General features: G+C 38.9%; 3 protein-coding genes across 10 annotated transcripts; all 3 read left to right on the top strand.

Annotated features, from left to right (window-relative positions):
* The first annotated feature begins 1,235 nt into the window (after nt 1-1,235).
* Nucleotides 1,236-4,051, top strand: LOC103318893 (Tetratricopeptide repeat (TPR)-like superfamily protein). The gene is made up of 8 exons (XM_008220330.3): nt 1,236-1,480; nt 1,570-1,782; nt 1,880-2,071; nt 2,167-2,367; nt 2,486-2,566; nt 3,244-3,379; nt 3,521-3,613; nt 3,700-4,051. Exons 1-8 carry the CDS (start codon nt 1,376-1,378, stop codon nt 3,771-3,773), a joined length of 1,095 nt encoding a protein of 364 aa, XP_008218552.2. The 5' UTR covers nt 1,236-1,375; the 3' UTR covers nt 3,774-4,051.
* A 471-nt stretch (nt 4,052-4,522) lies between these two features.
* LOC103318911 (ammonium transporter 1 member 4-like) lies at nt 4,523-6,178 on the top strand. Its single transcript, XM_008220357.3, has one exon. It carries the CDS (start codon nt 4,526-4,528, stop codon nt 6,026-6,028), a length of 1,503 nt encoding a protein of 500 aa, XP_008218579.2. The 5' UTR covers nt 4,523-4,525; the 3' UTR covers nt 6,029-6,178.
* A 1,313-nt stretch (nt 6,179-7,491) lies between these two features.
* On the top strand, nt 7,492-13,267 carry EMB2768 (Tyrosyl-tRNA synthetase, class Ib, bacterial/mitochondrial). 8 transcript variants are annotated; one of them, XM_089047444.1, is made up of 5 exons: nt 7,492-7,698; nt 7,868-7,941; nt 8,522-8,635; nt 9,651-11,155; nt 12,720-13,267. In XM_089047444.1, exon 4 carries the CDS (start codon nt 9,680-9,682, stop codon nt 11,135-11,137), a length of 1,458 nt encoding a protein of 485 aa, XP_088903570.1. In that variant the 5' UTR covers nt 7,492-7,698; nt 7,868-7,941; nt 8,522-8,635; nt 9,651-9,679; the 3' UTR covers nt 11,138-11,155; nt 12,720-13,267. The 8 variants fall into 8 exon arrangements, with proteins under 8 accessions (XP_088903570.1, XP_008218549.2, XP_008218550.2 ...); XM_008220327.3 differs by lacking the exon at nt 7,868-7,941; XM_089047442.1 differs by lacking the exon at nt 8,522-8,635 and having other exon boundaries at nt 7,493-7,698.
* Nucleotides 13,268-14,090: the final 823 nt, after the last annotated feature.

Raw genomic sequence — 14,090 nt, forward strand, 5'->3', positions numbered from 1 at the left:
ACCGAGTATTGCCGACCGGCTGAAAACCAGGTATGGCCGCGCGGCTATATGATTAAACAAAATTAGGTCCTATGTGTAAAAAGGGTATAGCCGGTCGGCTTTACTATTTATATGTGTTTTTAAAAAAATAGCCTAGCGCTATTGCGCCACGTGTAAACCAGTCTAGCCGCTCGGCTATAAGATTTATTTTAAAAAATTAAAACATAAAATCCTAGTAAGGCCGGACGGCTATACTATTTTTTTTTTAAACAAACGAGGACGCAACAGCAATGAGCGCCCACGTGTGAAAATAAGTATAGCCGGCCGGCTATACGATTTTTATGAAACGTTGTTAAAACCGAATATAGCCATCTGGCTATACAATTTTTAAAATAAAAATTAAAAAGGTTATAGCCGCGCGGCTATACTATTTATTTAAAAAGAATTAAAACAAAACCACAGTAAAGCTTCGGCTATTCATTTTTTCAAAAAAATCTGTTATAGCCGCGCGGCTATACTATGCGGCCAGCTATTTGGTGCCCACAGGTCGAATAGGTGTAGCCGCCCGGCTATACGATTTTATAGTATAGCCGCTACGATTTTTACCTTGTATAGCCGCACGGCTATAAAACCTCCGATCTACTCTCAATCTTATCTTCTCTCTGTTTGTCTTGAATCGGCTTGTTTGAAAAAGGGGAAAAAAAACCATAAGTTATGGTATACGTCTTTCTTAACTTTACGGTCTTGTTTGTTTTTTTTAAGGTCAATCTGGTGTTCTTTTGGCAATTGCTGGTTTTTGGGCGTTTGTGGATTGAAAAAATGTTTACTTGTGAAGCAGAAAGAATCGCTGGGTTATGGATGAGGGAGAGTGAAGCTTGAAAAGTTCATTATATTTTTTATTTTTGTTCCAGGCTGATCTGCAGATGGTGGCATAGACAGACTCACATGTGGAGAGAGAGAGAGAGAGAGAGAGAGAGAGAGAGAGAGAAGAGAAGAGAAGAAGGTGCAGAAAGAGGAAGAGGAAGAAGATGTTATGACTTGTGCGAGGATGGGTCTCTGTTTTGTTTGGGATGGGCATGGATGTATGGGTTTTGTTTTACCCGATTCTACGCGAAACCTTTATTAAAAGCCGTGTTTTAATCCAGCCGTCCAATTTGATCCAACGGCTAAGATCTGTCCTCAATTAAGGTTCCTCGAGAGAGACTCACTCAAAATATAACTTGAGAATCCAAATGACATGAAAGGCCTATAGGAAAACATAAACTCAGCCCAGCAAAGTCTGCAAGTCCCAGCTTCTGCTCAAGGTTTTAGCAATACTCTGCCTCTCTCGCAGTCGCCAGTTGCCAGCAGCAGAACAAGAAAAGCAAAATAGAAAAGAAGCGAATTCGAAGAAGCAATGGCACTATTGATGGAAAAGGGGTCTGAACCCCAAACCGAAAGTGAAAGAGCTGACCTTGATGCCATAGCCGCTCTCAAAGAAAATACTGCTATTGAACTCAAGGTTTTCTTTCTCTCTCACACAATAAAAGCACTTGATAGGATTATATTGTCTTTGTTTTTTCATATATATTTTTTTGTTGGGTTTGGCAGGACAAGGGTAACGAGTATGTGAAGATGGGCAAAAAGCACTTCGCTGATGCCATAGATTGCTACACGAGAGCAATAAATCAGCAAGCTTTGAGTGACTCTGACACCTCTATTCTCTTTTCAAATAGGGCCCATGTCAATCTTTTACTTGGTAACTACAGACGTGCTCTTACTGATGCTGAGGACGCAATTAAGCTCTGTTCCACTAATGTCAAGGTGCACAATTTTTTTACCATGTTATTGTTCTCAGATGGGCTTTGTTTGAATACTTAGTTTTTTTTTGTGATTTTAGCAATATGGGTTTTGATAATAGGCTTTGTACCGAGCTGCCAAAGCGTCTTTTGCATTGAACTTGTTGCCTGAATCAACTTTGCATTGCCAAAATGGGATTAAGCATGACCCAAGTAACGAAGAGCTAAAGAAGCTGTTAAGGCAGATTGAGTCAAAGAAGATGGAAAACCAACAGCGTGAGGCTCAAGTTTCCACGGCTATATCAGGGGCTAAGGTTTGATTATATTACTAATGGAATGATACAATTATGAATGAACTGTTTGTGATTGTTCTCAGGCTCATGTTTATTTCTTTGTTGAAACTATGCAGGACCTTGTTTCCACGATCGAAAGTAGAGGACTGAAAATTGGGAAGGCAATGTATCAAGAACTTACAGGATTAAGAAAGCCTGTATTAGATAAGAATAATATTCTACATTGGCCAGTTCTTCTGCTGTATGCAGAGGTTATGTCCAGTGACTTCATTGAGGATTTCTGTGAGACTGAAATGTTGTCAGCGCATCTGGACATGATATCCTTCTTTTAAAGTGTTATGTTATATTTTAAAGTTGAATTGCCTATGAGTTTTCTATGTAGCATCCAATGCTTTTGGATATATGTGCATTTTGTGGTTTCCTGAACTTTCAAACATGTTTTCAGAAAGCTGCAAGCCTTTGTCATGGGATCAGGAACACAATTACACTCGTGAAGCTGTTGAATTATACTATGAAGTAAGTCGTTTTATTTTGTTGTAATTTGGTTTACATATACTCAATATTAAAAGGAAGTTGCTTTCTGAAGAATCTTCTTAACATTCTGTAGTATTGAACTTCTCTAGCAAAGGAAAATGAGCAAGTTCATCTATATTTTGGATTGCTTGCATCATATTTGACTTCTGAGAGTAATTGGCTAAGTCTCAGGAGTTTGACCAGATCAGCTACATGAAGCGATGATAATTATTGAATCTGTAGAACTGGATGTTGTGGCATGAGCCATAACTGTTGGGTTGACATAAACATATTATCCAATTCTAGGGTGCTGCTATCCACTCTTTTGAGGTTATGTTTCTTGGACTTTAGTTTGCATGCTGCAGGATTGTGATTAGATATTTGGTTCACTTAGTTTCCAATTGTTAGGACATGAGATCACCACTGGCTTGTTGAAATGCCAAACTTTTCCTTTGTATTGCAATGTAGTTAATTGAGGTGAAAGTGTAACTAATAGAACCTACTGGGGATTCCTGTGAATGCCCGTGCATCAAAGAGTAGGAAAAGAGGTGTATGAATGAACTTGTATAAATCTAGTTATCTCCATATCTTCGTGGGTATGTCACAAGGAATAATTTTCTGTATCTTTAAAGATGAAATTAATTGTGCATTTTCTAATTTCTATGTCCTTGATTTATTAGGCAGGTTCAGGAGTTTCTCTATCAACAACAAAGATTCTTCGTTATCTCTTAGAGGGCACTGAAGCTTCTCATGTGGAAAACATCGGTGTTGAGGAAAATGATGCAAATGAGAATTCTAATGGTGGCAGCTCAGCAGGTAGGGTGAAAAATTGTTCCATTTTTTTTTAAAAACTATTCTACTCATTAATTGCAAAGAAACATTATTTGAGTCCCATTTTCCTAGGATTTCATTTTCTTGACAAGTTTATCTGAACTTTCTTTATCTGATGTTTGTCAGGCAAAGGTTCCTGTAAATGGATGAAAGTAAATGAGAAAAGAACACTTCATGATGTTCTGAAAGAACCTAACTTTGTTATTCCAGGGATCCCAGGTCTGTCTTTAGCACACAGTTACTATTGTATCAGTTTCATTCCTTTCATTTTTTCTTATGACAATTGTTTGGTTTTTCCTGGACAGTGTTTTTTGTTGTTTCTAAACGTTCCAGCTTCTATAAAGAGTTCAAAGCTGGGAAATGGGCTCCTCCACCTTGAGTTACTGGTTGGTTGTCTCTTGAAGATAAGCGATGTCTATTACGATACAAGTCAAAGCTAGTGATACCTGGGTATATGACTAGGCGTCGTAGTTTTCGTTCCACAAGAATGCCTGTGGTGAAGGCAAAACCCTGGGATGTCACAAGGTTGTACAATTGAGATAGCTTTCCAAATGTTTGTATTATTATTAGTTGAGCTAGTGCATGTACCAAAAACATGAAGACCCAAATATAGACAAATTTTTAAAAAATCAAGTATGTTTCCTGATTGTTTTATCATCTTATGGTTGAGACTTTTCCTTGTCTTTTATTTTACACTTTAATGCAATTGACCAATCAGGCATGGAATATTCACAGATTGGAGCCAGGTAATGATACATTGCATAATTATTCATGCACAAAAGGAAAGAATTTTACAGCAGGCGCATTAAAATGTCCTTTTTATTTTCTTTGGCCATTTATTAAAATTTGAAACGTTCATTTAGCTTGGTTAAATTTCTCACGTGGTGATATATAGTACACAATGTAACAGCTTTACAGTTTCTAATCTCCAAAAGAGGAGGAAAATCAGTTACGGAATTACGGACCTAAGCGTATTTGGTCTCCACTGGTCTTCTATTTCACCATGGAATCTATTAGATTCTCCTAATTCTTGGCCATCCACCTCTGGAATTTCTTGGGATCTTTTTGTCACAATAAATAGCCTTCAGATTCTCCACCTCTCCACATTCCCATCTTCCTCTAGTCTCTCCCATGGCTGCTATCTCTTGCTCAGCCTCTGACCTCCAACCCCTTTTGGGTGCAGCTGCCAATGCCACCGCAGCCGCCCAATACATCTGCGGCCGCTTTGATGCTGTTTCGAACAAGTTTGTTGACATAGCCTATGCTGTTGACAACACCTACCTTCTCTTCTCTGCCTACCTTGTTTTCGCGATGCAGCTTGGCTTTGCCATGCTCTGTGCCGGCTCTGTTCGTGCCAAGAACACCATGAACATAATGCTCACCAATGTCCTTGACGCTGCCACAGGCGGCCTCTTCTACTACCTTTTTGGTTTTGCCTTGGCCTTTGGCACCCCCTCCAATGGCTTCATAGGCCAACACTTCTTTGGCCTTAACAAGTTTCCTTCTCAGTCTTTCGATTACAGTTACTTTCTTTATCAATGGGCTTTTGCCATTGCAGCTGCCGGAATCACAAGTGGTTCCATTGCTGAACGAACCCAATTCGTTGCATACTTGATCTATTCATCTTTCTTGACTGGCTTCGTCTACCCCATTGTTTCTCATTGGTTTTGGTCTGCTGATGGATGGGCAAGCCCTGCTCGTGCTGACAATCTTTTATTTGGTTCTGGGGTCATTGATTTTGCAGGCTCTGGTGTTGTTCACCTGGTTGGAGGCATAGCAGGCTTGTGGGGTGCTCTTATTGAAGGCCCCCGCATAGGCCGGTTCGATCATGAAGGTAGGTCTGTGGGTCTGCGTGGACATAGCGGCACATTGGTTGTTTTGGGCACATTTCTGCTTTGGTTTGGTTGGTATGGCTTCAATGCAGGCTCATTCCTCAACATTCTCAAGGCCTATGGAGAGAGTGGATCCTATTATGGACAATGGAGTGCAATAGGAAGAACTGCAGTGACAACCACAATGGCTGGATGCTCAGCAGCACTGACTACTCTCTTTGGGAAGCGCTTGCTCTCCGGTCATTGGAACCTCACCGACGTGTGCAATGGCCTGCTTGGCGGGTTTGCAGCAATCACCTCTGGTTGCTCAGTTGTTGATCCTTGGGCTGCAATCATTTGTGGGTTTGTGGCAGCTTGGGTTTTGATGGGATGCAACAAGCTTGCTGAGAAGTTGAAGTATGATGATCCATTAGAAGCAGCACAGCTTCATGGAGGGTGTGGCTCATGGGGAATTATATTCACTGCATTGTTCGCCAAAAAGTCTTATGTGGATGAAGTCTATTCAGGGCAACCAAACAGGCCATATGGGCTTTTGATGGGAGGAGGTGGAAAGCTCTTGGCTGCACATTTGGTTCAGATTGTGGTGATTGTAGGGTTTGTGAGCTTGACAATGGGAACATTGTTTTTCTTGCTGCACAAGTTGAAGCTCTTGAGGATTTCATCAGAGGAGGAGATGGCAGGAATGGATGTGACCAGTCATGGTGGATTGGCTTATGTATATAACGAAGAATGCAACAATCAGGCAATGCTCAAACCTGGATTCATGGTCTCAAGGACAGCTCCTCCATCATCAGCTGTTTGATTTGAGTTTTGATGTTCCTGCCCCCATAAAAAGAAAACCTTAACTTTTGAAATTAGAACACATAATGAGTGAAAATTAAGTTCTAACCCAAATCAAATTATTCAACATGTTGTTGCTTTTAGTATGTAAATACATTAGGCTGGTCAAGCAAGACAACGTTCTGTGTTAAATCATCCATGACCGCATAACACCCGTATTGTCCTTCAATTCCAAGTTTCTTAGGGTTCACAGACCGATATTCACCGTTGTCAGCCATCATTCTGATTCTGAGCGCAACTTCTTCACCACTTTTTCTACAACCAATCAGTGTAGAAACGCCTAGATCCAGTTCCAGGCATATTGCAAATAGGTTAGCCCATGATTTGGCCACACCATACTCTTCCATCACCCACATGTGAACGTGAACAAGGCAACCACAACCAACACTCTCTCTCCACTCCCGAGAGCTTTCATAATATGCAAGGGACTCTCTGTACCTTGAAACCATGAAATGTCCTTGAGCAAGATGGGAAATTGTTTGTGCTGAAGCTTCTGGTGGTATGGCTATCTTGCCGAATACTTCATCGGACATATCAAATGACAGAAAGGAAACGTTCCAGGTGTGCACTCTGGTTTGAATCCAATGCAGAGATTTTCATTATGCTACATGGAAGCAAAACAGCAATTAGAATGCCAAAAGTGCTTTAGGGCTTGTTTGGGAGTGCTTCTGGAAAGGTCAGCGTTTTCGATAATTAAAAGCGCTTTAACGAAAAAGTTTAGAAGTCTTACGGGTCATAAAAGCGCTTGGAGAAGCACTTGCTGTGTGCTTCTTCAGAAGCACTCCCAAGTGTTTTTCCACGAAGCACTTTGATTTTTATGAAAATTCAAGATTTTTATAATAAAAGCACTTTTGTTAGACGTCTTTATGAGCGTAAGATCTTAAAAAAGCAGCCCTTAGCATAGACTATATATGTTATTGGTAGAGCTTTGGGCCAAATGTTTGGACTAAGAAGAGAATTGGGCCTGCGATTAGATCAAGTCACAAAACCTTAGAAGACGAAATCACGAGGAAATCAAAAAAATTTACGAACCTTAAATATCTTGGCAAGATCAAGCCCTAACGGAAGTGAGGAGAATTTAATAGAAATTAAGAAGTGTCTTTGAATTGTTTGAAATTGAATATCACACAGTGATAAAAGTAACGAAATTAAAACCACATGGATCTCAATGATAAAAGTTGGAAACCATAGAAACTATAAGTGAGTCATGATTTTTTGCCAAGAAAGAAACTTGGAAGGTGTAAAGAGAATATTAAACTTTTTACTTGGCCAACTATTTTTACAAAAACGAATTAATACGAAAGGAAAAATGGCTTCGCTTCACTAATACCCCATATTTGTTTCTTTTGTAATTTGAATCCCGAAACTATTTAACATCTTTTTTTTTTCTCCCATTCCTTCTATTCTAACCAAATTATCATGGATCCAATCCAAAGGCTATTAAAGCAAACCCCCGCAAATAAGCCCCGAACCTTACCTTCATATATAATCGTTTTTTCAGAAGTAGTTGTCTTAGCCAAAAGAAAAGGCCGCGAAGAAAGATGAAATCTTACAATCATTTCCATCTTCAAATTGCCTCGCATAACTGGGTTGATGACTGCCAGTCATTCATACCCATATAAACTTCAAGGGGTAAGTTCACTTCTTTCTATTTTACCTACACAATACTTTCTTTTCCCAATCAACCATATTTTGTTTTCCATTGTAATTGAATAAGTCCCATGCTTTGTTTTCTTGTCTCTGAATGGGAATGCGGAGATGATTTGAGTGGAAGAACTCTTACATTGGGGATTTTCTACAGTCCCACTGAGCCCTCTGTTCCTTTCTTTACAAGCTCAAGAATAAATTTCGTCTCTCTGCTCATTTTTCCTGATAGTAAGAACACCCAATTCCTCTATCTATTCAATGAAACACAACAAATATAATGGCAAGCAATTAAGCAGATTGTGTTTGAAAATGTATGTTGAATGGTGTAATGTTTTTTATGGAATGCTCCTCTCAATTTTGTTCGTTGTTTCCAAGCGTTCCTGTTTGGGTTTCATCCTACAAAACATAAGAAAGGGTGTTTTAGGGTTCTCCGGTTTTTGCTTTTGCATTTTTGTTCTTTTTTTTTTCCCCACTTTTTCTGCAAAATCAACAGAAAGTTAACAACTTTTCAGTTCTTCATTTTTTAAGATGTCAGTAATTTTGATTCTCTGAATATTTTTTTGCTTATTTTACTTTAAAAGTACCATGTAAAGGCTTTGGTTCTTAATTTTCTTGTAATCTGTACTTCTGGGCTTTGGTTCATATGAGTTTTGGGTGGAATTTGTTCAATTGGCTACTCATTTTAACGTTACTGTAAATGTTAATCCCTTTACAACTTACAAATCTCATAGATATCTCATGCAGTACAATTTCAAGAATAAATGGGCTTCCTTTTAGTTGTAATGTCTTTGAATCCTTTCAATAACAGTGCTTTGGAAGATTTGAAGTAGCGCTAACTGATAATTGGAAAAGCACAGAGATATAGCAATGACTAAAACGTTTCTTCACCTTTGGTAATTGAAAGAGCTTATTATTATCGCAAGTAAGTGATGTTCTATGCCAGATTTTGTTAGAAGTTTTTAATTGGCAAGATCTTCTGCTATACGACTATTAAGTATGGACTGCACGGTTATCTGGCATTTCATTCTCTTGGGTTTCATATGTCACACCCAATACTTTATTAATTTTGTTGGGCCAATCAGTGGCCTAATTGTGTTTGTCCTTATATCACAGAAATTATGATTTTGCTTCAAGTTTGAATGTAACTTAGATTACTAGAAGGGCTAAATTGTACAATGTTTCTGGTATACAAGTCATTGTAGAATTAGAGTAATTATCTTTCTTTAGATTGGCACTATAGTGAAAACTGAATTGCTACAAACCCAAAGCACAGTTTCTATGAAAGCCCACAATGAAAATAATCACGAAAAATATCCAAATTAAGAACACTCCAAATCTTGATAACTTTATTTTTCGTTTAGTTTCTGAGTGTTACTGTCGAATGATTCAATTGTTTTCTTATCTGTGGATCTCATTTCAATACGGTGGAAATTAATAATCGGATTATCTGACTTCTGCTTTGAGTGCATTGGAGCTTTGATAATGTTTTGAATATTTGTCTTTGGCCGCAGTTAATGCTGTTATTTGTGAAATAGGGCATGTAAGAATGCTAAAGCGCAATGTCCAAGACTATTTCTCAATGAGTCAATGAGTACCTATAATGTGGTCCTTCCTCCACAGAATCAGCCCCACAACAAAAAAACCCAAAATCCCTCATTTTGTATCTGGTTTCTTATCTTTTCTTCACACACATATTGCCCCCTTCCCCAAGTGGGATGAGATACATAGTATAAATTATATCATTTTGATCTTTAAAGTCTCCCTCAGCCCTAGAAATCCTATGCAGAGGAGGAAGATTAACTTTTTGGCATCATCATGTATTTTGTTTTTGGGTCTGGTTATTAGTTTGTATTTATTCCCTTATCTTAGTCTTACTGATTGACCAAAACAAATTAAAGAAATGTTATTGGTGCTGAAAATTTCTCTTTTTCTTGCAGGAAATTTTGTTCATTACTAGCCTAAGAATATGAGAATGGCAGCTGCGGCCACTTCAAGGGCTTTTCTCTTCTCCCATCACTACCATAGCCTCCCATTCTTCTTTCCTTCTTTCCTTACTGCATCTAGGTTACCCACCCTTCACCGTAATAACTTGAGGAACCCAATCCTTCTCTCTACCGTCAAGTGTTTGCAGTCCTCATCTGGGCGTCAAAATGTGGTTGAAATTCTTGAAGAGAGGGGGCTGCTTGAATCTCTAACCAGTGAGCATCTAAGGCAAGCCTGCTCAGACCCCAGTCTCCCTCCTCTCAAAGTCTATTGTGGGTTTGACCCAACTGCTGAATCCTTGCACTTAGGTAACCTTCTTGGAATTATTGTTCTCTCATGGTTCCAAAGATGTGGCCATCATCCCGTCGCTTTGATCGGTGGTGCCACAGCCCGTATCGGAGACCCTTCCGGAAAGAGCTTGGAGAGGCCTGAGCTTGACCTGGACACTCTGTCTCTAAACACTTCAGGAGTTTCTAATAACATTACAAGAATTTTGGGTGGGATTTCCATCGTGAACAATTATGAGTGGTGGAAAGAGGTTCGGTTGTTAGAATTTCTGAAAGATGTGGGTCGATATGCAAGAGTGGGAAGCATGATCGCGAAGGAGAGTGTGAAAAAGAGGTTGGAATCAGAACAAGGAATGAGCTACACTGAGTTCACGTATCAGTTGTTGCAGGGCTATGATTTTCTCTACCTTTTCCAGAACGAAGGCATTAATGTTCAGATTGGGGGTAGCGATCAATGGGGAAATATAACAGCAGGGACTGAACTCATACGCAAGATTCTTCATGCTGATGCTGCTGCTTATGGCTTGACATTCCCTCTTCTGTTAAAGAGTGATGGAACCAAATTTGGCAAGTCCGAAGATGGTGCCGTTTGGCTTTCTCCATCCATGTTGTCTCCTTACAAATTCTATCAGTATTTGTTCTCTGTTCCAGATGCTGATGTGGTCAGGTTCCTCAAGATTCTCACTTTCATGGACATGGATGAGATCAAACAGTTGGAGAATGAGATGAAGGGGCCTGGATACTTGCCCAACACAGCTCAGCGCAGGCTTGCTGAGGAGGTCACCCGTTTTGTACATGGTCAAGATGGTCTTGATGAGGCCCTCAAAGCAACTGAGGCATTAAGGCCTGGTGCGGACACTAAATTGGACTGGAAAACCATTCAAGCTATTTCTGAGGATGTGCCATCCTGTTCTTTCCCTTATAATCAGGTCCTGGATCTCTCTCTTGTTGATCTTTCAGTGTCGTCTGGTTTGCTTGACAGCAAATCTGCTGCCCGGCGTCTGTTGAAGCAAGGGGGGCTTTACTTGAACAACTCAAGAGTTGATAATGAAAATAAGAGAGTTGAACCTCAAGACATTGTGGATGGGAAACTTCTCCTTTTATCCGCGGGCAAGAAAAACAAGGTTCTTGTACAGATATTAAACAACACCTGAGGTGCCTGGCTGATGATGGTATGTCTCATGTCTCGTAGATGTTTTAACTTTCTACAGCTAATATCTTCACAGATACAAATGTTCAACATTTTTATTGTGCCATTGAGAACCACCTGATATCACGTAGTTACCTTAGCATTGACTTGCCTATGTTTTAAGCTTATAGATTTGATTTACTGTACTGTAGTTGATGAATTGCATAACTTTTGGAACCCAATCTATTCTAAATATAAATAGAAATTTGGAGTTGGAGTAGTGTTTAAAACTGCTCATGCATAAAGTATTATCAGGGCTTTTTTCCTTTTACCTCTTTTTTCACAAGTGTAGCAGTTAGAATAGATACGTGTAGTTAGTTAATTTCTGGGGCCTTCTATGTTTTATGGGTTTCCCTATCTATGTTTGAAGGGTAGTGGTGGCTGTCTTCTTGGTCTTGATATACTTGTTTTACCTTGTCCCTGGATAACCACCAATTGAGGTATCGAAGTTACTAAGTTTGTATATTAGATGTTGGTGCCAAGCGTTTTCTCTTCTATTATGCTATTTTGTTCTTGCTGTGACTAGTGATTCAACTTCTTAACGTTTTTCTGCTGTTTCAAAAATAAAAAAGTCATTAACTTTCAAATTGGGTCCATAACCTAATGATCTTTTAGACTAATCTTTTTCCACTGAATTTTCATTTCAATTTTGTTTTTGAAATAATCTGTTCCAAGTTAAATTTTTTGTACTGTTATTGTTCATATTTGAAGCATTTGTCATTCATTTGTTACTTGAATGACCATCTTAACGCTTTCACCATGTTGCTGGGAAGTTGCTTTCAAGCTCATAATGCATTTTTGAAAACAAGTTGTTTTCTAATAACTGTCTATAACTTACTTCGCGCTCTCTCTCTCTCTCTCTCTCATGCTTTTTAGTGGGACCATAGAACAAAATATTGGGGAAAAAAAAATCAGATTCCTTTACCTCTGTACTTGCATTCCTTCAGTGATTAATTTGGCATTACCTTTTGGGTTATCATTGTTGGTATAGTGTGATGTTGAATCATTTTGGTTTGGACAACCCGTGTTTATGTTGACTGTAAATTATTGACAATAGGTTTTAGTGCAATATCGATGTTAATATGAATGTTGGGGCTGAGGAATAACATTTCGAAGTCAGTGTATTTGTTATATTAGGAACTCTGCCTTGGTGTAAGTTGTTATTTACATCAAGTGACAACAGTGTTGAGCAACTTGGGATTGTTTTTGTCATCACATTTAAGTGAGCCTAACAAGTCCGTTTGATTAGTTCCACTGATATTGCCTTCACGTTGTATTGTGTGACCAAACTATGGTTAACTTTTCTGCATAAGAAAAAGTTGGAAAATATGTGAAGATTTTTCTTGGTCAAATTTGTCGGTGTCTCCTATCCTATACACCCTTTTTGCAGTCACCTCTTCATTCTGACTTGCTGTATTGCCATATAGCATGATGCGAGCTAGTCTCATGCTATTACATTTTCAATTTCCTTTGTATGTTGTTCTGTATGACCTTGTTTAGAATACTAAACATATACTGATGATGACTCTTATGTCTTTGAAATGCAGCCGATATTAGGTGTGATCTGTGCACTCTTCCAAGCGGACTGTATTCCAGTAGGTAACTAGCTTTTTATGATGTGAATCTGGTGGAAGTTAGAGTTTGAGAATTTGGACCTTAAAAGCATTCTCTTTAAAGATGCCATTTTTCATAGTGATTCTTGAAAGCTAGTGCTTCAGGTTTGAGGCTTAAATGCAAATGTTTCCCTCGGTTATATTGATAAGTTTTCGTTTGGTCATTGATTTGATTTGACGACAGATCCCTAGCTATTGTAACCCTCCTGTATATTGTTGGGCTTTACTGCTCTGCCGGCTTCCCTAGGCATAGAGATGGGGATTTTTTTTCCCCGGCTAAGCTATGGCAGAGATAAATCAGTTAGCAGCGGAGATCTTGTCTTTCCTAAATCTAAATTAGTCTGATGAGGATATGGATGTATGGTACTTAGACGGTCTGATTGGTCTCACGAGAAATTGACTTGAGGGCAGTAAAGAATTGATGGTCACCATATTTTTAGTTTTATTCTAAACTCAGCACTTGAATAATGTGTTTACAACCCGACAAGAATCAGTAACTTATCCCTTGAGTTTATTATTTTAATGGTCATTTTGACCTTAAAAATTAACGTGCATCATCAGATCTTCTCTCACTATCTGAACTTTAACAAGAATAAAAGAAAAGGAAAAACTTACAAACGTAGAGGTGCTTTAGATTGAAGTGCCTCCACTTCTCAGGTTGGTGTGCTCACCGTGCTGACAAAGCATATGAGAATTGAAATACGCTAGTTGCTGGGGGTTGGAGTCTCTTGGCTTCAAAGAATTAAAGACCTTGTGTGCTTGAATCTTGCTATTCTTTTTTTAATACAAGCGAGGGGGTTTCTCACACACGTACCAACTAAAGTGTTGTGAGAATTCAAATTGGCTCTTTTTCAAAAGGTTAGATCCAGCTGGCAGCCTAGTGGAAAAGGCCCCTGTTGTGAGCTTTTGGGCTCGTTTGTGACTGATTCTAGATAGGCCTGAATCACTTTTGGGGAGAAGCATTTTCCACGTGCTTCTCCGTATAATCACTTTTAAGTGATTTTAAGTGATTATAGGGAGAAGCACCTCTCGTCTTCTTTTTTCATAAAATCACTTAAAACCACCTAAAGTGATTATATGGAGAAGTGATTCTCTATAAAAGTGATTTTTGGCATATCTAGAATCACTCCCAAATGAGCCATTAATATGTTTGCAACGACAAAAACCGATCCTTGCAATTAAAACTTCAAAGGAAAAATTCCCTGTGCATTGGCGTTTTATCAAGGTTTTGGTTGAGTATGTTGGACGGTAGGAAAGAAAGGGTAGTGAAATGACCAGAAAAAAAATCTGGGAGTTTCTTCGTTC

The sequence above is a fragment of the Prunus mume genome, linkage group LG2 (assembly GCF_029339155.1).
Source record: "Prunus mume cultivar Tortuosa linkage group LG2, ASM2933915v1, whole genome shotgun sequence".
NCBI classification, from domain to species: domain Eukaryota; kingdom Viridiplantae; phylum Streptophyta; class Magnoliopsida; order Rosales; family Rosaceae; genus Prunus; species Prunus mume.

What these genes read in the sequence shown, in the direction of transcription:
- LOC103318893 (XM_008220330.3), top strand. Translation starts at nt 1,376, where the DNA reads ATGGCACTATTGATGGAAAAGGGGTCTGAACCCCAAACCGAAAGTGAA. An exon ending in CGGCTATATCAGGGGCTAAG is followed by an intron (nt 2,072 to 2,166) that starts GTTTGATTATAT and finishes GAAACTATGCAG; the next exon opens with GACCTTGTTTCCACGATCGA. An exon ending in TGTCAGCGCATCTGGACATG is followed by an intron (nt 2,368 to 2,485) that starts ATATCCTTCTTT and finishes GAACTTTCAAAC; the next exon opens with ATGTTTTCAGAAAGCTGCAA.
- LOC103318911 (XM_008220357.3), top strand. Translation starts at nt 4,526, where the DNA reads ATGGCTGCTATCTCTTGCTCAGCCTCTGACCTCCAACCCCTTTTGGGT.
- EMB2768 (XM_089047444.1), top strand. Translation starts at nt 9,680, where the DNA reads ATGAGAATGGCAGCTGCGGCCACTTCAAGGGCTTTTCTCTTCTCCCAT.